We start from the raw sequence: 22,471 nt of genomic DNA, 5'->3' as shown, positions 1-22,471 counted from the left end.
CAGTCGGGCTACCATTTGCAGCAAATATATTGTTCTGTAGGCAACTGGTGGTGCCATATAAAGAAGCAGGAATGCCCACAAGGAGGCTGTAATTTATTTTAAAAAGAGACAGTCTAAGTGCCTAAAAGCATTGCTGGGTGGCGTAGAGGGGGTGGGACAGTTTATATTTATTTCTCAAGGTCTCATTTTAAAAGCTCACAGGAATTTTCTCCTTTACTTTTGTACAAGAAACATTTCATCATTCCTGATTGTGGTTAGGAGGATACACTTTTGATAAAAATCAAGCCCAAATTTCTTATGAGCGTTCCTGTGTGGGTATTGATTGTAAATCCTGGTAAGACTTTGAGATGACTGTGATCAAAATTATTCTTGCTATTACAATGTACTTAAGGACAGCAAGGCCAGCCTGGGGCTGCTGTGACTGAAGAGGTCTTCTGAGGTGCTTGAATTAATGGCTCCTGTACCACAGTGTAAAAAAATGAGGCCTATGTCAGGTCTTTCTCTGCAGGATGCTTGATCAGTGGGAACTGGATTAAGATTCTAATGAATGACGGTTTTTTAATGTCATCAGTAGGAAGGCTTGAACTGACATTTATGAAGCTTGCTTTCTTATTTTGTATGCCTATTGAGCTGAGTAAGACTTGTTTTTATTCATCTTATGTCTGGAAGAACACGGAGAAATTGTGAAAGGATTAGTATGACGCCCTTATCTGAGAGTTGAAATTCTACACACGATTCTAGTCTGTTACCATCCATATTGGAAATTTTCTGTCTGGCTTAACCCTTGAAACACAAGTAGCTTACCACATTAATACATAAAATAGGCAAATGGTCTAAGTGAAGCATTTGAATTGATGAACTGGCATATGAAAGCCATTGGTGTTACTGCTAAAATTCATTTTTAAGTGGAGTAGTCTTATAAATTATAATAGAGCAATTTTATTCTTTGTCACTGCCATGCTAAAAGTTAGTAAAAGTTCTTATATAACCTTTTATTCAAAACAGACATTATTTTGTCCATTTAGAACTTATTTAAAATGTTTTCCACTCCAAGAATCCTTTATTGGTAATTGTATTGTACATTTAGCTCTTCCTTTCCAGAATTGTTCTCAAGCTTCTGGACTGTGTCACATTGCTACCCAGTTATTTTACAAATACTATTAGTTTTACTCCTGACTTAAAAAGTTTTAACTCTTAAATGCAAAGACCATACCGTGTACCCTTTGAATTCTCTAAAATACACACACACAGGAAGATGCACTGTAAATGTTTGTTGCTTGCTTGATTTTACAGTACCCTGAAAAAAGTACTGTAGTCAATATTATCTTTTCTAACTTTATTTTTATTGTTGTATAGTTGGTGTTTTCTAACTTTTAAAGCCCTTTAGTGATACAGGAAGTTCTATCTCAAAAACTTATTTAAATATGTGAAGAAAATCTGAAAGCTAAATTTAAGGGCCTACCCTTTAATATGACAGCTTTCTCCTAAGATACCACCCTACCGTCCATTGTACATCTGTGAAAACATCAGTGTATTTTATCATTTACTTCTACCTCATTCTATAATTCTATTCAATTAGTTGAGGCAGCTTAACCCAAAATATGTAGTGGTCTGGAAACCATAAAGTGTTTAGGTTTGAATTAAGTTTTTAAGTTATATTTTATTGGTTACACTATTATAGCTGCCCCAATTTTTCCCCATTTGTCCCCTCCACTCAGCCCCCCTTAGCCCTCTCAAGGCAACCCCCCACATTGTTCATGTCCATGGGTCATGCACAGGTTCCTTGGCTACTTCATTTCCTACACTGTACTTTACATCCCCATGGCTATTCTGTAACTACTATTTGTATTTCTTAATCCCCTTACCTCTTCACCCATTCCCTCAAAACCCCCTCCCATCTGGCAACCATCAAAATGCTCTCTGTATCCACAATTCTGTCTTTGTTGTTGTTTGCTTAGTTTTTCAGATTCAGTTGTTAATAGATATGTATTTATTGCCATTTTATTGTTCAGAGTTTGGTTTTTTTTTAAGATTTTATTTATTTGTTTATTTATTTATTTATCTTTAGAGGGAAGGAGGGAAGGAGAGAAATATCAATGTATGGTTGCCTCTCATGAGTCCCCTGCTGGGAACTGGCCTGCAACCCAGGCATGTGCCCTGACTAGGAATCGAACCGCAATCGTGTGGTTCGCAGGCCCACACTCAATCCACTGAGCTATACCAGCCAGGGCATTGTTCAGAGTTTTGATCCTCTTTTTCTTAAATAAGTCACTTTAATATTTCATATAATAATGGTTTGGCGATGATGAACTCCTTTATTTTCTCCTTGTCTGGGAATCTCTTTATCTGCCCTTCGATTCTAAACAATAGCTTTGCTATCTGCAATCTTAGCTGTAGGTCTGTGTTTTTCATGATTTTGAATATTTCTTGCTGGTCCTTTCTAGCACGCAAAAATTTTTTTTGAGAAATCAGCTGACAGTCTTATTGGAATTCTCCTGTAGGTAACTAACTGCTTTTCTCTTATGGCTTTTAAGATTCTCTCTTTAAACTTTAGCACTTAAATTATGATATGTCTTGGAGTGGGCCTCTTTGGGTCCCACTTGTTTGGAACTCTCTGTGCTTCCTGAACTTGTATGTGTATTTCCTCCACCAAATTAGGGACATTTTTTTTATTTTTTTCAAATAGATTTCTAACTTGTTGCTCTTTCTTTTCTCCTTCAGGCACCCGTATGATGTGAATGTTGGAATGCTTGAAGTTGTCCCAGAGGCTGCTTACACTATCCTCATTTAAAAAAATTTTTTTTTCTTCTTCTTGATCTGATTGGTTGTTTTTTACTTCCTTGTGTTCCAAATCATTAATTTCACTCTGGGCTTCATCCACTCTACTGTTGTTTCCCTATAAATTGTTCTTTATTTTATTTAGTGTACCTTCATTTTTTTTAATTTATTTTTTTAAATATTTTTTTTATTTAATTTTTGTTCAAGTACAGCTTTCTGTCTTATATTCCCAACCCTGCCCGCCCCCCCGCCCAGTGTACCTTCATTTCTGACTGGATCTTTTTATGCTGTTGGGGACCTCACTAAGTTCTTTGAGCATCCTTATAACCAGTATTTTGAACTCCGCATCTGATAGATTGCTCATCTCCTTATTCTTTAGTTCTTTTTCTGGAGTTTTGATCTTTTTTTTTCATTTGGTCCATGTTTCTTTGTCTCCTTGTTTTGGCAGCCTCCCTGTGTTTGTTTCTATGTATTGGGTACAGCTGCTATGACTCCCTGTCTTAGTAGTGTGGCCTCACGTAGTAGGTATCCTGTAGGGCCCAGTGGCACAGCCTCCCAAGTACCCAAGTAGGTACTTACGGTGCACCCTTCATGTGGGCTGCGTATACCCTCCTCTTGTAGTTGTACCTTGGTTGCTCCTGGTAGACAATGGGAAGGATTTACTAAGGCCAATCAGATGCAAGGAATGACTGACCACTGACTGCCAACCTCTACCCTCTGTGGAGGATCAGCTGTGTGGAGGCAGGGTGGTGGTGTTCCGACATTGTCTGTAGCTGTCCACTGGGTTCACAGGCTCTGGGATTTCCTAGGTAGTGCAGGCCACGGTCAGCACCAACCTGTTTTTTTCTGTGGCTACCCTGCCTAAGGTATAAAACAATCTGAGATGGCTGCTACTTGTTTTGGGATTCGAGATTCCCAAGTGAAGCCAAGCTATTAATTTAGGCTGGTTGCTGCTAGTGCCAGGCCTGAGGCCACTTAGCAAAAGGTATGGGGTTTGGGGCCTCACTAAAGCTAGCTGTTGCTTATTTGAATAGATTTAGGAAGTTATGAAGCATGAGCCAAGACCAGCCATTCATGTGGAAAAGCTGATTGGGTGGGACTGACTCTCTGGGGATCTCCAGGGTCGGGCAAACAGTGTTAGCCAGGTTAGTCTCAGATAGGCACCAACCTCCCAGCTCTGTGGCACTGTGTGGGGAGGGTTCAGAAAAGGGACAATGGCCTCTACCCACATTTCTGTCTGGGAAAAGCTGTCCCCTAATTCTTGCCTTGATGCCAGACACTTTCAGCTCCTTCCTGTATGTCACTGGTGCCTTTCAAGCTGCTGTCCCAGTGCTAGAGCTCAGGTAGAATGAGTGTGAGTGAGTCCACATGTGGGTTCATTAAGGGGAACTGCTTGGGACTCCAGAAGTTTCTTCCACTGACTCATTCCCCACTGGTTTTTGCAGCCAGAAGTTTTGGGGATTTATCTTCCTGTCACTGGAACCCTGGGCTGGGGGTGCTGGTGTGGGGCTGGGATACCTCACCCCTGAGATATCCCTCCCAAATGTTTATCTACCACACATGGATGTGGCACCAGCCTGTTCCATGTCTCCGCCCTCCTACCAGTCTGGACAGATGTGGTTTCTTTAGTTCTGTAGTTGTCAGACTTCCATGCTACTTGATTTCTGATGGTTCTGAGTGATGTTTGTTCTATATTTTTGTTGTAATTTTGACTGGGTTTTGCAAGGAGGCGAGTTACCATCTTGACCAGATGTGAATTAGATTATTTGTATTCTAACTCCCCAGTGTAAAAGCTCTGTGTCTTTGGAAAAATGCTTAACTGTCTAAACCTCAGACTCTTGTGCTATAGAATAGACTGATATGAGTATTAAACCGATCTCTGCAAAGTACTTAGCACATTATCAGGTATATAGTTAGCTGTCAATAAATATTAAGTAATATAAAATTACAAAAGTAAAATTAAAAAACTATAAATAAAAATCAGTACAAGGGGAATATAGGGTGAGGAAAAGTACATTTATAGTTGTTCATGTAGAAAACACACAATGATTAATAAATAGTAATACAAGAATAAACACTGTGTTTCACATACAGCTGTTTGCCCCACCCTGTATAACTGATAAGATTCTACTCTAATTGAGCGCAGGCCTGCGAACCAGACGATCGCAGTTCGATTCCCAGTCAGGGCACACACCTGGGTTGCAAACCGGTTCCTTGCAGGCTAACTACCAGCAGGGGATGCACAAAAGGCAACCATACATTGATGTTTCTCTCCCTCTCTCCTTCCCCTCTAAAATTAAATAAATAAATAAAATCTTTAAAAAAAAAAAAGATTTTACTCTAAGAGGTTAAATGACAGTTACTTATTAAAAGCCTGGTCATAAAAGACTAGTCAGTGCCCACTATTCTTAAAGTTATCACTAGGGAAGTGAAATGTTTACTGGCTTTGTTATAAAATCACTTCTCATGTGTGGCTTGATATGGGGAAACATTGAGAATAAAATCTCAGCAATGTCAAGTAAACACAGTTTACTTTAATGTATACCAAGGGCATAATGCCGGCATGTAGAATTCATGAGGGCCCCCACATTGTTGTATCAGTTACAGAATTTTTTAAGCATCCTTTTTAAAAGAAATCTTGCAAGGTGAAGCTTATAGAGGCTTTATTTCCTCTGTCAATTTTTACTCATACATGAGATTTGGATGTTTTCTCCAACCTCACCCAGGGTGCTTCTTATCCATGAATGCTTTTGCTCTCACATTCCAACATACAGACCACACCTTAGTTTCATTTCAACATTCTTCTGCTCAGCTGTCATTACATGTCAAGCCTTGTGCTAGGTGCTGGATATTTTTGATCTGTTCAAGGAGCTCGGTTTGCTCCTCTCTCAGGGAAATCCTGCTCCCTTTCACCCACCTGACTATAAGCTCCATGGTGATTAGGGATGTGTTTTGTATGTTGTCTTATTCTCAGAGCAGAGCAGGGGTTCTGGCACGCAGTGTAGGTGTTCAATAAGGGCTATTGAATGAATGCACAAAGAAGATTCTTGTAGTGCTGTGCACTGGCAGATACTGGACCATAAAAGTAATTGTTGCATGTCTTATATAAAGTCTCTTCCATGCAACACATAAAAGGTTTATTCAGGCAGCAGCTGCTAGGTCTGTTACTTGTAGGATCCTCTGCTATTTTTGAAAGGTCCATTGCTGTTGATGGCTGACTTTGGCAGAGATACTGGCTTGCTGGTTCACCTGCTGTTTCCTTTTCTTCATGGACACACACACACACACACACACACACACACAGCTAGATTCTGTTTCCCAGTCTCCACTGCAATTAGGTATGACTGATTCTGCAGAAATGGAATGTGAGAAGAAATGATGTATGTCACTTCTAAACCTAGCCCATGAAAGTTCCCATGTGCCACCTTCTCCTCCCTCCTCTGTCAGGGGTTGGAAAGGGCACCGTTTCTGCAACTGGGTCCCTGAATGACTGTAAGGAGCAGAACCGCTACTCATCCTGTCCCCAGGCCATTAGACTATACGGGGAAGAAAACATCTAATGTGTGGACCTCAGCTTTTTTTTTTAATCCCAGCATCTGAGAGGCACACTGAACTAACTGAAACATGCTTTGGTCCCTCCATGGAAAGGGGCTGTCACAACTGACTCAGTGTACTAGCGCTAAAGGGGCACTTATGTTTTGTTCAGTGAGCTCAAGCCAGTGGCAGAAGAAAAACAAAATTTAAAAAAATTCTACTTCGCCAATACTTTGTCAGTTTTCCCCCCACCCAGACATTATGTGATTTCCCCAAACCAAGCAGAATTTTGCAAAGAACAACTGCCCACTTGGGAAGAAAGGGTTTTTTTTTTCTTGCTCAGATATGCCATGAATTGTGGTAGAGCCTTCTTGTGGGCCAAGACTAAACGAACTGAAATTCATGTTGCAGAATCAGATACCAGTGTCGAATATTACAAGATAAAGAGTTCCTTGGGGGCATATAGAAAATTGGATAATATGTATATTGTGAGTTCTTAGGGAAGGAGAGAAAGAAGGTAGTAAGAATACACATTTTTAAAAATTGATAGCTTGTTGGGCATGTTTGATGTTATCAACAAAACTTCTCAAAATACTGTATTTTGCTGTGTATATGTGCACTTTTTTGTCCAAATTTTTGAGGGAAAAATAAGGATTCACATTATACATGTGTAGTACCTAAAATGTCTTATATCTGTTCTTGTGTTTTGTAATTATTTGTTATATAAAATTTCTTGTACCATAATATGTTTTAAAATAAATGCTAAAATTCCTTTACAATTCAAAAAACCAAGTATCTAAATATAAATAAATACAAAATTGAATTAAAAAATTAAAAGTTTTCCTTAAAGTTTAGGCCAAAAACATGGGTGTGCATTATACACAGCAAAATACAGGTAGATGGTTAGTTACACTTATTACAGAATATTCAGTCGTTAGGAGGATTTATAGTGTACGTAAGCACGGCAGTTCTCCTTAGACACCTTGCGTTCATGTATTGTTTTACTACCCTGTTGTCTTGTGTGGCTTTGGATGAGGGACTTTAATCTCTCTAGGGTTTAGTTTCATTGTTGGAAAATGAAGGGAAAAAATAGTACCTGTTACTGGAGCAATAAATGGGATAATCTGTGTAAAACACAGCACAATTCTTGTTAGAGTAAATTGCTGTATTAATGAGAAAAAGTTTAATGTTAGTCATAACCATTTCTAGTGGTTTTAAGTTATTCAGATGTTAGTGTGTCCCCAAATAGTTAAGGTCTCGGTAGTAGATGGTATGAAAATATGGTATCTCTTATATTCCTGTTAGGTGGTAGTAGATAATCTTGAGGAACCCCAGTTAAGGTAAGGAAGGAATGACTGGGAAGCTAAGTTTCCGTGACCTGAGAAGCTGTTTGTGTGACCCGTGTGGTCTTTGAGAGTCATTCACTGTCAGTTAACATATGGTGTTGAACTGCCACTCAAATATATTTATGAAGTACCTAGTATATGGGGTTGGTATTGAATTATCCACAGACAGCAGCAGCTTTGTGGCAAGTGTCGGGGTTAAAATATTGCAAGGAGAGTCAATTTGTGTACTTCTGTTACTGTTATTAGTGGTGGTGTAACATCTTTTTATTCTTACTTGTTTGATACTTTTATTCTTACTGTGTTGTCCACCAACTTAGTTATTTCATACTAAAAGTTTTTTTTTAATTGTTGGTCCAGGGTAAACTTACTTTACCCATGCCACTGAATAAATGTGCTCATTTACTTCATCAAATGGAAAGTGATAACGTATTACTTTTTCACAGTTCTCTAAGAAAAATTAAGAAAGTAGAAGCATTTTATTTCCCCAGCTTATGAAATATTTTACCCCCCAAGTTTTAGAGGTAAGTTGTTTTAGGCAGCATAGTTGTCAAGATTTCTTTTCATATCTTACAAATGTGTAAGATGGTGGAAGATTTTTAGATTTCTAGATTGCTGTTTTATTTTAAATTAGAGGATGAGAGCACAACTATAGTAAAAATATGGACAAGGTTTTCATATTATTTATAGGATTGCTAGAAGACTGTATACTCAAAGTTAAGAGCAAGAACCAAAATTCGACAATGGTCTTTGTGTACAAAGGTGATATTAACAACCCAGTCTCCTCTTGTGGACTGCTCAGTCTTGCTAGTTTCTTTTCAAGGAAATGAGATGGATTCTTCCATTTACATATTTTGAAACAGGGTTTTCAGAGAAGCAAATTTGAATTCTACATCTGCCTTGGGAAATGCCGGGGGAATGCAGGCAGAGTAGCTTTCATTCTTCTGCTTTTAGTACCAGGGTCAATTTTTCACTGTACTGTTTTTCCTTCAGTTAATGCCCTGACCTGCTTTACAGAATGTAGCTCCATTATCGAATCAGGTCCCGAAAAGCTGGGAGGAAGCCCTAGCAATCTAACTGTAGAGAATCTTTTCTATCTGCCACTTAATGCCAATCAACAAATTCTAAGGACAGATTAAAAGCATCCCGACTGAAGTCATCCTGCTGGAAAGACTTTTATTATCTTAGAAGACTCAAAATTTCAGAAAACCCTTAGAATTAAAAAAAGAAAAGAAGAGAAAACCCTATTATTGGAAGATTGTGTGTGCCCAAGCTGTCACTATTACGAGAATTAACTGCTAAAAGTATAGTTGATCTAGGATTATAGTGAAAATATATTTGTTCCTGTTTTGGTTACATAAATACACACGCCCATCTTTCTCCACTTGCAAATCCTGCAATTGGTTGCTCTTAGACACAATAAATTTGGTAGCACCATTAAAGTTTATTTATAATTATTTGATGTGGTTTTAAGTTTTTGATGATTCATCTTTAAGAAACTACTTCTAAAACCTATGTTGAATGTTACTATTTAATCTAACTTAATTTTAAATCATTTTATTTTCTGAAATAATTTCGAGTGTTTTCCTCAGTGTGGTTAATGGAAAAATGTGTATCTGAAAAGAAATGCAGTTGACAGCATCTTTAATAATATATTTAATAATCCTACTGTGTCAGCTTTTATAATTAAGATTCTATGCAGGCATTACTCAGTTCTGAGAAAGCCAGCATTATCTAAGGTACTGAAATTGTTTAGCCAAATAAAGCAAATATTTTATTTGACTTCTGTGGAAATGAAATAAGTGTGCATAGTACTTCTGATAATCTAATCCATATTTTCAGTTAAAAAATAACCTAGTTAAAATGATTACAGAACTACATATAAACCTAAGAAAAACTATTTTGATGTTTTCCTGTTAACTGTAGTGCATATAGTCTAATGTGATTGGTAAAAAAAGTGTTCATTCTATTATGGATCTACTTAAGTAAGATCATCGCTGGTAACTTGACTGTATGCCAGACAGTGTGAGTTTTTACCTTGTTGGGTGGTGGATATATTTGTATTCTTATATTCTTCAGCTTTGTTGTGGGACACAGCTAAATTACCTGGAAATAGTGTGATCCTGTACAGTCTTGCTTTTAAAGATGACTTAAGTGGAACTGGAGCAGAGTTTCCGCTGGGGCGGATTCTTTCATAATGCTAGTGCAGCAGGTTTAGAGTGCCGATCCCAGGAATCGAGTTTTTCCAGTTTGGCCGGTGAAACCAGTACTGTTCCTATCCCTGTAAGGGTTCTGAGTGCTGCTTCTGTTATGTTTCCTGGTGGTTCCTTCCCTGCTTTGCAGAGCTGCGACACATGCCTTTACTGATCCGCACTCTACTGAATGCTCGAGGAAAACAAACCGTCTGCAGACTTCTGGAGTTCCTCTCCGGGAGGCTCTGCCCTCTCCGGCACTTTCTCTGGAGCGCTAGCTGCCTTGGTCCCCCTCAGACTCAGCACCATCTCCTCAACCCAGTGGTTTCCCCTCTATGCCTTGAAGCTTTCAAACTCTAACCAGGCAGTAAACAGGGGCTCCTCATATTTCCCTCCCCTTTTTTTAGAGATTACTGTCCCTGTTGCTGATGTCCAATACCTTGGGGACTATTATTTCATATATTTTGTCCAGGTTTTGGTTGTTTTAGGAAGGGGGGGGTCAACCCAATCCCTATTAATTACATTTTGGCCAAAAGCAGACTCATGTCAGATTAAATCTTAAATTCATATTAATCTTTTAGTTTAACATTCTGAAACACAGGTTAAGAGTGTCTGATGATATTTTCTCCAAATGAGATTATTTTTCAGGGAGCAAGTCCATGACAGTCTAGGCAGAACCAGATGATTTCTTAATCCCTGTAATTTATAAAAACCTATGGTATCATTATCTTTTTATTATATTTAAAGCAGTACTGTAATAAAGATTTAAATTCAGACAATGTAGAGTTGCTGTACATTAAAATAACAACCAATTTTTCCCCCACCGGTTATCTTTCTCCCCTCCTCCCTCCCAACAAATGGTGAAGATACAATGAAACTGGTAAGGAGTCATTGTAAATAGTCTACATTCTTTTGGAAAACAAATTGGAACTATTTGTTAAAAGGCATAAAAACTGTTATGTCCTTTGAATAATTAACCCCACTTGTAGAATTATAGCCAGTGTAAATAATCTGGAATATGTAAAAAGTGGTATCTCCAACAATGTTAATCATGGTGCTGATTATAATGAAAAGTTGGAAGTAATTTTATGTCAATATAAGTGCCCAATAAGGGTTTAATATCCAAAATATATAAAGAACTCCTACAACTCAAGAGCAAAACAAACAAAACGGTGGGGTGATAAATGATGACGGAGGGAGTCTTGCCGTGGGGTGGTGAGCACACAGTAGTGTGCAGGTGACGTGTCGCAGAACTGGGCACCTGAAACCTCTATACCTTTGTTAACTAGTGTCACCCCAATAAATTCAATAAAAGGGGAAAAAATCCAAACCCCTAAAAACAACCCAACAGCCCAATTAAAAAATGGGCAAAGGATCTGAATAGACGTTCTTCAAAGAAGATACACAAATGGCCAATAAGCACAAGAGTAAACTATGCTCATCAGCCTCACTGGTCATTAGGGAAGGCAAATCAAAAGCACAATGAGATAGCCTTTATACCCATCGGGATTGCTCTTATAATAAAAACACGAAAATAACAAGTGCTGGCGAGGATGTGGAGAAACTGGAACTCTTGTGCATTTCTGGTGGGACTGTAAAATGGTGCAGCTACTGTGGAAAACAGGCAGTTCCTCAAAGTTTTAAATGCATCATTATCCATCGGACCTAGTAATTCCCCTTCTGGGTGTACCCCCAGCAGAAGTGACAGCAGGGGCTCAGGGACTTGCACAGCAGTGTTCACAGCAATAGCATGTGCAAGAGCAGCCAAAACTTGGATACAGTCCAAAACGCCCGTCAACAGACGAATGGATTAACAAATGTTTCCCACATACAATGGAATATTAGCCTTAAAAAGAAAGGAAATTCAGACACATATTACAACATGGATGAACTCTGAAGACTTATGCTAAGTGAAATCAGCCAGGCACAAAAGGACAAATAGTGTATGGTTCCACTAATATGAGGTACCTAGACTACTCGAATTCATAGAGACAGAGGTCATTCCCAAGGCCTGGGGAAAGTTAACATATTGGTTACAGAGTTTCGGTTTGGGGTGATAAAAAATATCATGGAAATGGAGGGTGGTGATGGTTGCATAATATCGTGAACGTACTTAGCATGAACTAACTACACAAAATTTTCAAGTTTTGTTAAGTATATAAATAAATATTTTATAGGTAAATGTACATATATTGGTTTTCTGTAGATAAAAATGCACAATTCATAGTTGAAGAAAGAGTAAGGTAAGGAGCACTGCTCAGACAACCCTCCCTGCCCTTCTTCCTCTCCAGGAGTGACACACGCAGCCATCTGGGCGGCCTGCATTTCCTATCTCAGCGCAGCTGTTCCCCCAGAGCTGAGGACATCCGCTCAGGGCATCCTGCAGGGCCTCCACCTGGGTTTGGGGAGAGGCTGTGGTGCCATGATTGGAGGCGTGTTAGTCAATTATTTCGGTAAGAATGACCTTTCTCTTTTTCCCTTTCTTCCTTGTTGAAAACTTACGGTTTTTTAGCAACACCTCAATAAACACTCAGATTACTGAAGACTGCCGGAAGCTAAACTCCAGTGGTCATATTCTCTTTGTAGCTTTCATGGTAGTCATAATTGTAAAGCAGAGCGCTGAAGTCGTTAAGATGATTAGAACTAGCCTGTAACTGTGCACATTTCTCTGACAAACAGCTTAATGAGATGCTACACAGATACCTCAAAGGAGCCGAGCAAATAAATGAGCTCATATGCTGTTGGTTGGAAGTAAATGATCCTAAACCTGCTGATAATAATGCTAGAGGGAAGAAAATTCATCATTGTTTTTCTATTATGAGATTCTGAACCAGAAAAAACTATGCTGGCTTTGGTAATGTCACTGTATCTGTGACAAGGCAGTCTGTCTCTCCTGTCAGATCTCCTTTATTGGAAACACAGGGGCTGGGGTGGAGATGAGACCATTCTACTCTCGGATCTTAATTGCTCAGTCATCTATGGAAGGTGGGCCCAGGGGTATCTAAATTTATAGCACTATTTGAACTCCAACTACAGATTTATCGGGCTGTTTAATAGTTAGTTAGGAAAATGGTCTTTATGAAGAAGAAAGCACTACTGAACTTTATGGTAAAAGGCTATCAGAGACCATTGTTTATAAATGGAGTTTTACAGTTTGACCAAGGACAGATCCAATAGCAGTGCCCAAGTCTCCTGACACCTACCTAGACGTGTGTGTTTTCCACTATATGAAGCTAATGGCCACTTGACATTCTCTGATTCATCCCAAACACTGCTGCCTTTGTCCTGAACTTCAGAACATTGATCGTTTAGGATGAGGGCTACCTGCATTTCCTAGAATTAGTCTATTATAGAGTGTTCTCTTTGTTTTCACAGGGGCTGCTGCAACCTTCCGAGGAATTGGCATGGCCTGTCTGGTGATCCTCCTGCTCTTTGCCCTGATCCAGTGGCTGGCAGTGCCAGATGAGGAAGAAGGTAGATGTGTCCATTCTTCTTAGTGGTTATAAAAGTTGAAGCCCTGGGCAATTCCACACATAGCCCTCAGAAACCCAGAGGCAGTAACAGAGTGTACTGCAGACCTGCTTGGCTAGATTTCCTCAGTGGTAGATCAGTGGACTGCTGACTGCTGGAGAGAAGCTGTCTACTGTGTTAAAAAGAATATTAGTCATTTTAAGGGGTTTAGAATGTTCTTGATTTTGTTTTGGTTTGTTGGTGGTTTTGTATTTCTCTAGAATTCTAAAAGGATTTAAAATTCAAATCAAATAGATATAAGGCTATATAGTAATTTTCCTACTAGGGATAGGAAGTGGTATTAATCTTTATGATTTTACCTTCCTTTGGAAAAAAGTATCTAAAACTTAACTTTGAAATTTTCCCTCAATTAGGCATTTTCCCCTCAATTTAATTAGGCATTAAATTTTCCCTTAATTAAAATTGTTATACAGAAAAAAGGTTTTATCAACTATAATGTTTAGATGAGAACACATTTTCAAGTGTTTTTTTTTTCATGAAGGCAGCCAACCAATAGAATGGAAATATTCCTACCAAGCTCTTAGGTCCCAGAACAGGGCTCATCTTCCTTTGTGTCCTATTCTTTGAGTGGCATTTGCTTCAAGTACCTTAAGTGCTTCTGTTAGAAAAACTAGCTTGTTACACAAATTCCAGAGACAGATTTTTATTTTCAACAAATAATTAAGAAAGAAAGACTAATTCTAGTTTTTCTCACTCTTGTTCTTTTATAATCTTAACTGGATCATACCTCTTAAAAAGCCTTAATCTCCATGCCTTTAGTATGTGGTTGGCCAAAAAGTCTGTATGCTTTTTTCTGTAAAGTAAAAGCCACATTTTTCTTTTTCACCAATAACTTTATTGATTTGTATATTTTAAGTATATTGGCTATCTCTTGTGTGGTAGAACAGTGATTGTTCTCAATTAATGTCTCGTTTTGATTGCTATCAACTTCAGCTGGTCTACCAACTGTGGAGCACCGTACAGTGAGAAATTTCCAGCATGAAACTTTTGACATGTTCAGTCACAGCACCTTCTCCGTATACTGCACACATTTTTTGCATTTCAGTTGTGTTTTTACCTTTCTTGAAATAGTAAAGCATAATACGCCAAAAAAGTTGCATACTTTCTTCATCTTCGATATAAAATGGCTATATACAAATTCACCAATTTTTGTAAACTTTTTTAAGTGCATGCTGGCATGAAGCTGTCACAATAAAATCTAACAAAATTGTTTCAAATGAAGTTAAAAATAACTAAGTGCTACTGGAGCCTTCTTACAGAAAAAACTAAATGAACTTTTTGGCCAACCCAATAAAAGGCCAATAAAAACAGCTGACATGTGACTTTTTCTGTTTTCGATGCTTATTTTTAAAATCTCAACCCCTAAGTGCACCTAAAGCACCATTCACTGCAACCTGTGCCCCACTGATGTTAAATCTAAGTTGAATGAAAATACATTTCATAAGTAAATAGAAATTCTTGTCTGTTAAGCCCTACAGGAGACCCTGCAAGATAACCTCATGTTCATTTGCTCAGTACTTGTACCAAGTAAAGAAGAACCCCTTACTACATAGCAGTTAATGTTGCCAAGTACACTAGAGTGGGCCTATCTGCTTAGTTTATTTTCATTTGCTTAAATATGTAGAAATCTTAAAAATGATTTAAACATACTTTTCTCTAAAGACAAGACAATGTTGGCAGAAAGGATTCCTGTTCCATCAAGTCCTGTTCCCATAGCAACTATCGACTTGGTACAACAACAGACAGAAGATGTCATGCCACGCATTGAGCCCAGACTTCCGCCCAAGAAAACCAAGCATCAGGAAGAACAGGAGGACGTGAACAAGCCTGCCTGGGGAGTCAGCTCCTCTCCCTGGGTAACCTTTGTCTACGCACTCTACCAAATTAAAGAGATGATGCAGCTAACAAGAGACAACCGTGCTTCTGAGATACAGCCTTTGCAGGTAAAGTTCCTCTGCTGGCTTCCCATATGTGGGCTCAGACTTCATTATTCAGTTATTCAGTCACAAGATTATGGAAGGTCTGGTGGGGAAAACAGACATGCAGACAATTTCAGTACTCTGTGACAAGTGCGTTGTAGAGGTGCATACAAGGTCCCATAGAGGGAAAACCCTGCCTTGTAGAGTGCAGGAAGGCTTCACGGAGAAGACAATTGCTTCTTGAAAGAAAGAAATCTGATTTTGTGTATTTACATTTTTAGTACTGGTGGATACCAGTTGCAGTGTGTACATCTCTTGCTTTGGGGGCATTAATCTCTATAATTTTAAAATTCTAGTGGGGACAGTATAAGTAATAGAATCTTAATAAACATCTGATGAATTAATGAGTACACTGAGCCTCTGTATGGGTCTGATAAAGACATTTAACTCAGTGGAAGTGTAGTTTTGCTGGTGGCCTCACATGAAAAATAAAAAGTATGATTTTTCTTATCCTTAGAGGTATAGTCTCTTCTGCATAAAGTGAAATCATTATTGGCAAAACTGAGTAATTGTACATAAAGCTCTATACTGCCTTTGGGAAATGATTAAGTGTGACTTCTATGAACACTTTAGCCGAAGTAAGGAGTCCACTTCCTGGTGTTTGTTAGTCACTCCCTTTCACTTGATGTGTCATGTCTAGAGCAGCTTCAGAGGACACATAAGACATAAAAATAAAAAGTAATTTGAGTAACTTCCTTTTAGAAGATTTGAATTGCCTTTATCATAATATTTGCCTTTAACATAATATTTCTAAAACTTAAACCAAACCTCATTCTTCACTAACTGTAGTGCATTCTGGTCAATGCATGATCCTACTTATTAAGATAATAAACTCACACGAATCCTCTACCTAGTCAAAAAGGAGAATATTGGGGTGAGAGGGGCCTATGAAAGATACAAAGCCGGAAGTGAATGAAGCAGGAGAAGGGAAGTTTTTTACTTGAAGAGCAGTGTTTACTTAGGGTGCTCATTGTCATTTTCACAGAAGCTTGTGAGGCTCAAGTATCATTAGATTTTTTTCTGATATATTAAGATTAATGAAATCTAGCTGGCATGGCTCAGTTATTTTTATGAAGAAACCATTATACTAAGATTTCATTTTCATTGTAGAATTAATCACTGAAATCAAACTTTTCTGGGGGTGCTCCTCTATTTCAAGTGATAGGTACTAATTTATAAGAAAATGCTTCAAAAAAAAAAAGTGTCCTGACTTACAAAAATCAGGATCGTAGCAGAGGGAGCCACACTGCGGGTGCTGTGCTCGAGCCTGTACTCCGTTACGTACACTGTTATCTCAGTGCTTGTTTGCATTCCCTTTTTCATGTGGATGTTCTGTCTTATTTAACTTTTAGTGTATACTTTTAAATCCCAAATATACATAAGACTCTTAGTTTCAGGACATTCTTTTCCGGGCCCTGTCTCCAAGGCCTTACTTCCTTAAAGACAAGGTCCCTTCCAGCTGTTGAATTCTGTGGTCTCAGCAAGTGGCCCGAGTTTCAGGTCTGTGCTGCTTGCCCAGTGACCTGCCACCGTGGCTGGTGAGGGCTCTGTAAATATTTGTGCTGTAAATTGTATTCCTTAGTGGTAACAGGCATTTTGATAGTAATGTTCCTTTATCCACAAGATAAGTCTGCTTATAGTGTTTGTGTTTTTCATGCGGCTCTGGCAGTTGCACATAGGAAAAGAGATGAAAGGTAAGACATTCTGTCCTTATTCCATTATTATCCCTGAAGTGGTCACTTGAGGATGTTCTCCTCAAGTTTACCATGTCTTACTGGAAAGCATATATAAAAGGTGTTGGATTAGTTTGCTAACACGGACTGTGAGGCATCTGCTGTTTTTTCCTTCCAGGGGACCAGTGAGAATCGGGGAGATTCTCCAGCTGCTGGAGCCCAGCCTGTCCCGTGTGAGATTCACTCCAAACCATCTGGAAACCAAACATCCCCTCAAACAGCAACATCTCAGACGCAGAGCAGCTCCCCTCACCCCAGTGTGGACCAGCGAGCAAAGGAAAGTGAGGACCAGCAGGCTCAGCCTGCCGCTGGGGGGCACTGAGGGGTCCCGCTCATCTCACACCCTGCATGGAACTGGGCTCCTCCGCCAGGACAGAGGGAGAGGTGTCCCGAACCCAGGACACGCTTCGCCTTGAGGAGCACTGCCCCACATCCGCTTCTAGATACCCGAACTCATTAACATGGAAACACACACACATAGTAGCTACAGTACACAGGGGCAGAAACAGCCCACTGGAATCACGGAAAGGAAATGCGTTCAGTGAGGACTTTCTGTTCTTTGGTGTTAGGGTAGGGACTACAGCACTTCTCTGCCAGGGCAGTGTGAGTTGAAGCCAGCAACTACACTAAGTGCGTGTAGGGAAGGGAAGCATTACAAAGTGAGTGCTGATGTAATTTCCCTCTTCTGATTATTTATTCTAATTATTTGGTTCTTAATGCAAACCAGGAAGAAACAGAATACACCTATAATTTTGTTTCTCTTAAAAAGAACCATTTAAAAATGGTAAGATTTAAAAAAATACAGTAAACAGAAAAAGTTAGTAGCATATATACTTTTGTTTAGAACAAGTTTCATAAGAAACTTGGCATATCTTTAGCAAATATATTTTTGTATGTGTACGGTATACAATGAAAATAGTACATTCTTTGAGCAAAAGCTGTTATTGACTACTGCAAGCTAAGCTGAGCTTTAAAATGCCTTTTGTTTTAAATGGGCTTTAAGACCAGAGGGAATATTCCAAATAAACCAACTCAGTATCCTATAACCTAACAGACAGGGTTTACTAAATATATTGATACTGTAAGTAGCCTATATCACTATATACAGTTTTATAGTGGTTCAGGCTCTAATCAACTGATGGAATTTTTTTTTAAATCACTGAATTCCTAAAGGTTTCTTTAAGCAGTACTACTTACAAATAACAGTATAAGATTTAAGTGCCTGGGGGAGGGATACAATTTTTAAAAATTATCAAAGGGGTCAGTTTTTGTTGTGGTTTTGGTGAGGGGAGTAGGTGGAAACCAGGAATGAAAGGACAGGAATAAGAAATAACTATACTTTTCAGTGACTAAAGAAACAAGTTCAGTATCTTTTTTCCCATGAAGACACAGTCAGACACTGGACAGTTCGGATATGGGTGTGCTACCGTAAATATTACAGCTGCTGTCGGCACAGTGGCTGGGTGAACCAGGCATGAAGCTTGCTGCTAAACATGAAAGTTAAGGTTAATAGAAAGCCTTGGGAGATGGCTGTGGACACGGGAACGCTGCCCTAGCTGAATGAAGTCAATTATAGTGCACAGAATAGCTGTGGATGAGCACAGCAGAAAGGAACAGAACAGAGTTTAAAAAGAGCAATTCACTTTACCCCCTGACCCTGACTAAACAGGATCAGCTGTAAAGTAAGAGTTTCTCCATGATATCATCCTTCCATCTCAAAGTGTATCTGGGAGAAGAAATTTCACACTTGGATATCTAGCACCGCAAAACACAGCTTAAAACAAATAATGAAAAGAAATGGAATTAAGCAAATAATTATTTTTGCACTTGAACTGAAACGTACTGTACTATAAATTATGACTCATTTTAAGTGACCTTTAAAAATCAGATGTATTTATTATGCTTATGTAATTATAGAAATAAAGAAATGTGTGACAGGCTGAACCTCACCTAGGAATGTACAGTATGTGGATTTGTGAAACTGACTGTAGGAAGAAGTCAGAAATGTATACTGTATCTTGTGTTTACAGTTCTCATTTATTCGTTGAAAAGCCTGCTGTTTTGGAAATGCACAGTTGATATGTTGAGACAAAAATAAATACCATTTTAAAATACTCCTTAAATGATAAAGATGTGAACAAACCAACAGAAGTCCTTTACTCTGTAACGGATAAAACCAGATTCAACAGGCCTCTGTTGTTACGAAACCTGTCCTGAGAGAACTGATTTGGTAATGCAGAAATTTCATCCTTTTAGAGCAGACATCTTCATGGGTGTGTGGACTTTGTGACCTTTTTTTCTGTCCTCTCAAGTGCCATTTTAAAACATATTAAGGTGAATTCAATTTAAATTTTGTTTTGAGAATTTTATAAGCCCTCTTGAGATTCCTTGGAAATTCCCAGGGGTGTTACAAAGCCCAGGCTGCTAATCACTGCTGTAATGACTCTTACCTTTATGATTGCAGAAAGAGTGAGTTGCCCAGAGTGCTGAACTTGTGTGGGTCCAAAGAGGTTAGCTGCTAATTATGAAACTATAACCAAAGTCTTAAGTAAAATAATAGACGATTATAATACATACAGCTCCAGTGGCCGGTAAACTCATGAAAAGCGTGAACAATCCATAGGAAGACAACACTGCTTTACTGGCCGTATGGAGCAAAGTCAGCCAAGTGCTTCCCATACCGCCAATACGGATGGGGTGGGACTGCCGGGCCCATGACTTCAGCGGTATTTCTTGCAGCCAATATGGAGTTAAGCAGTGAATTCAGGAAAAGGGGCCCACACCCAAAAGTTACTGGTTGCTTGTTCTGTGCTAAAGAGATTCTCATTTTATCCTTATCACTATGCCCAGTTTAAATAGGAAGTTTCTAGACCTAACATAGGTTAGTTGTGGGACCAAGGTCATAAAGCCAGAACTGGAACTCAAAACTGATGCCAAAGTAGAGGCCTACCAGCGCCTTCCTTCATGCTGGGATGCATGACAGCCACTCCTGCTTCTGTTGTAGAGTAAGCAGGAAAGCAGCCCTGGCCTGAACCCCTTCCTTGTGTGCCTGGTAGCTGTATGTGTGTGGCTGTATTCCATACGGGGGTGTCCAACCTGTGACCCATGGGCCGCCTGCAGCCCAGGATGGTTGTGAATGTGGCCCAACACAAAATTGTAAATTTACTTAAAATATTATATATTTTTTGTGATCGTGTCACATGTATTTAATGTGTGGCCAGAGATGCCAAAAGTTTGGACACCCCTGGAAGATTTCGAAATAGTCTCAGATACCTAGAAGTCTAGCTGCTTTGTTAGTTTTGAGTGCCAAACCCCATGTACTCGAGGTGACCTGAATGGTGTGGCAGCCCAGCAGAGAAAACTCAAGAGGTTGGCAGGGACTCTGAAGATCAGTGACCCAGAAATGAAGAAGGGTTTATATCTGGTATGTCTTTTAGAATCAATTTTTCTAATTTATTTTCAGTATATCTTACAAAAGTATTGTTAGATTGTTTAGAATCACTGTTGTGGACCATTATCTACTGTACACATAACTACAAGGCACTGGTCACTGGCACATGCGTAACATTAAAAGATACAGACATCCCTTGAATGGATTCGCTAAGAGGCCCCTTCTTTAACTAACTTGTTTAAAAGATGTCAATAAAGGAAGTAGAAAGGGCATGGGCACTGACACACTGGGGCATAAATTTTGGTTCTACTACTTTAGCTGTGTATGTTCTTCAGCAACCTTCTCTTCTCTGGGTCTGTCTTCAACTGTAAAGTGGACACAGTACTAAAAAGAGTTAGAGTGGTTCTGAGGTTCAAATGAGGATGCACCGCAAGTGCCTAGTATACTGCCTGATGGATCTCCAATGAATACTAATGCCCTTTCATTTTCTCCTTGTCAGCACTGCTTTTTAGGAAAATGGACCAAATCTAAAAACAAAAAAATCCCCTCCCCCAAATTATTCAAATAATAAACAAGAACAGCTATCCCACTGCACCTCCTAAGATTTATCCGGGTAAATATATACTTATCCCTAATCTCTGGGGATCCAACACAATCCTGAAATTTACATTCAGGGATTGTAGGCCAGAGGAAGACTGAAGATTTTCATATTTTAATGAACATGCCCACTAGAAGGGGTTTCAGATGTTGGTGAATAACAAGATTAGAAAAACAGCAGTCACGAGGAAAAAATGTTGTCAGGGCCTACATAAAGGAAGGGGTGGTCTCTGTCAACAAACTGGGTATCTATCACTTTAGCAAGTCTAGTCCCATTGTAGGGTGTTTGCGTAAGACTTTTTGGTTTCATGACATTAAACGTGAATAACAACACATCCTCTTTCTGGTCACCAAGCAATGTTCTTACTATAATTTGACCCCTTGCAGGTCTGTCTTCTGAGACAGAATCTGCTGGTTATACAGATTCAACTTTTTATCCTAATGCTAGTTATATTGTTGGCTATGAATCACTAAATGGACAGACTATATGAACTGGCTAATGTGAGAAAGGTCTTCTAAGGGTGCAATGGCAAAAATGAAGGTTCTGAATCAATTGAGGCTGAGAGTCACATCCATATTCATCGTCATCCCCAGGGGGCATCTCCGAAGGCAGCTGCTCTGGAGTCGCCTACAATTCCTGTAACTGCAGGCTTTTTCAGAATTCCACATTCATTATGTTACCTATGCACAGCATCCTTCTATCGGCTGGATAAAAAGCTGATTTTAAAAAATTGCACTTCTCTAACTCTGGGGAATAATCACATATAGAATAGTTAATGTAAGATCCTTTTTCTTGACATCATTTTATGGGTCTTAATTCATCCAAATGTTTAGACAGATTGATAAAACCTATTCATCTATATTAAAGCTCCTGAAATCTAAAATCTCTTAAATTTCTAATTTTATAAAAAGGTAAAAGTTCAAGCATCCTAAATGTCAGATGGGCACTCTCCTGTTATTTATCCCTAAGTATTACTGGCAAACAAATATAACTAATTCACAAAACATTTTTTGTGATATGTAAAATGTGTTTTAAAACCTTTTAAAAACAGCACTGAATGATATGAATGTTTAAACATGGCCACCACTACTATTTCTCACCTACACTTTTTGGTGTCAAATAGTCCTGCTTGCTAACAACAGTAAGCTTTTGTGAGGCACTTAGTGTAAGCAATAACACAACAAAGGCTCTGTTAGGCTCCACAGTTGCACACCTCTGATGGTGTGAAACTCAAACTTTCAACCACCTGTGAAGGACAGAGCTATTTTGTGGACAGAGCTAAGTAATTTAATGGTTATTTAAAGTGTTTTAAAGGCCTTTAAATAAAGAAAGGAAGGGGGAGGGAGAAAGAGACTGGGAAAGGAAGAAGATAAGGAAAGCAAAAGATCTCTT

General features: G+C 38.9%; 1 protein-coding gene across 3 annotated transcripts in view; it reads left to right on the top strand.

The window, feature by feature from the left end:
• MFSD6 (major facilitator superfamily domain containing 6) overlaps positions 1–19,207 on the top strand; it is a 66,984-nt gene extending 47,777 nt beyond the window's left edge. For 2 of the 3 annotated variants that reach the window (XM_037043753.1, XM_037043752.1), the window contains 4 exons: positions 12,139–12,300; positions 13,223–13,321; positions 15,041–15,321; positions 17,209–19,207. In XM_037043753.1, coding sequence (XP_036899648.1) covers positions 12,139–12,300; positions 13,223–13,321; positions 15,041–15,321; positions 17,209–17,412 — 746 coding nt within the window. In that variant the 3' untranslated portion in view covers positions 17,413–19,207. Of the gene's footprint in view, positions 1–12,138; positions 12,301–13,222; positions 13,322–15,040; positions 15,322–17,026; positions 17,052–17,208 lie in introns of all 3 variants that reach the window. The other variant, XM_037043754.1, reaches the window with a different exon arrangement.
• Positions 19,208–22,471: the final 3,264 nt, after the last annotated feature.

Source organism: Sturnira hondurensis, unplaced genomic scaffold (assembly GCF_014824575.4).
Source record: "Sturnira hondurensis isolate 20B ecotype Veracruz unplaced genomic scaffold, ASM1482457v3 Scaffold0004136, whole genome shotgun sequence".
Classification (NCBI taxonomy): domain Eukaryota; kingdom Metazoa; phylum Chordata; class Mammalia; order Chiroptera; family Phyllostomidae; genus Sturnira; species Sturnira hondurensis.
The sequence above is the reverse complement of the archived record's forward strand: the minus strand, read 5'-3'. Positions and strand labels throughout refer to the sequence as shown.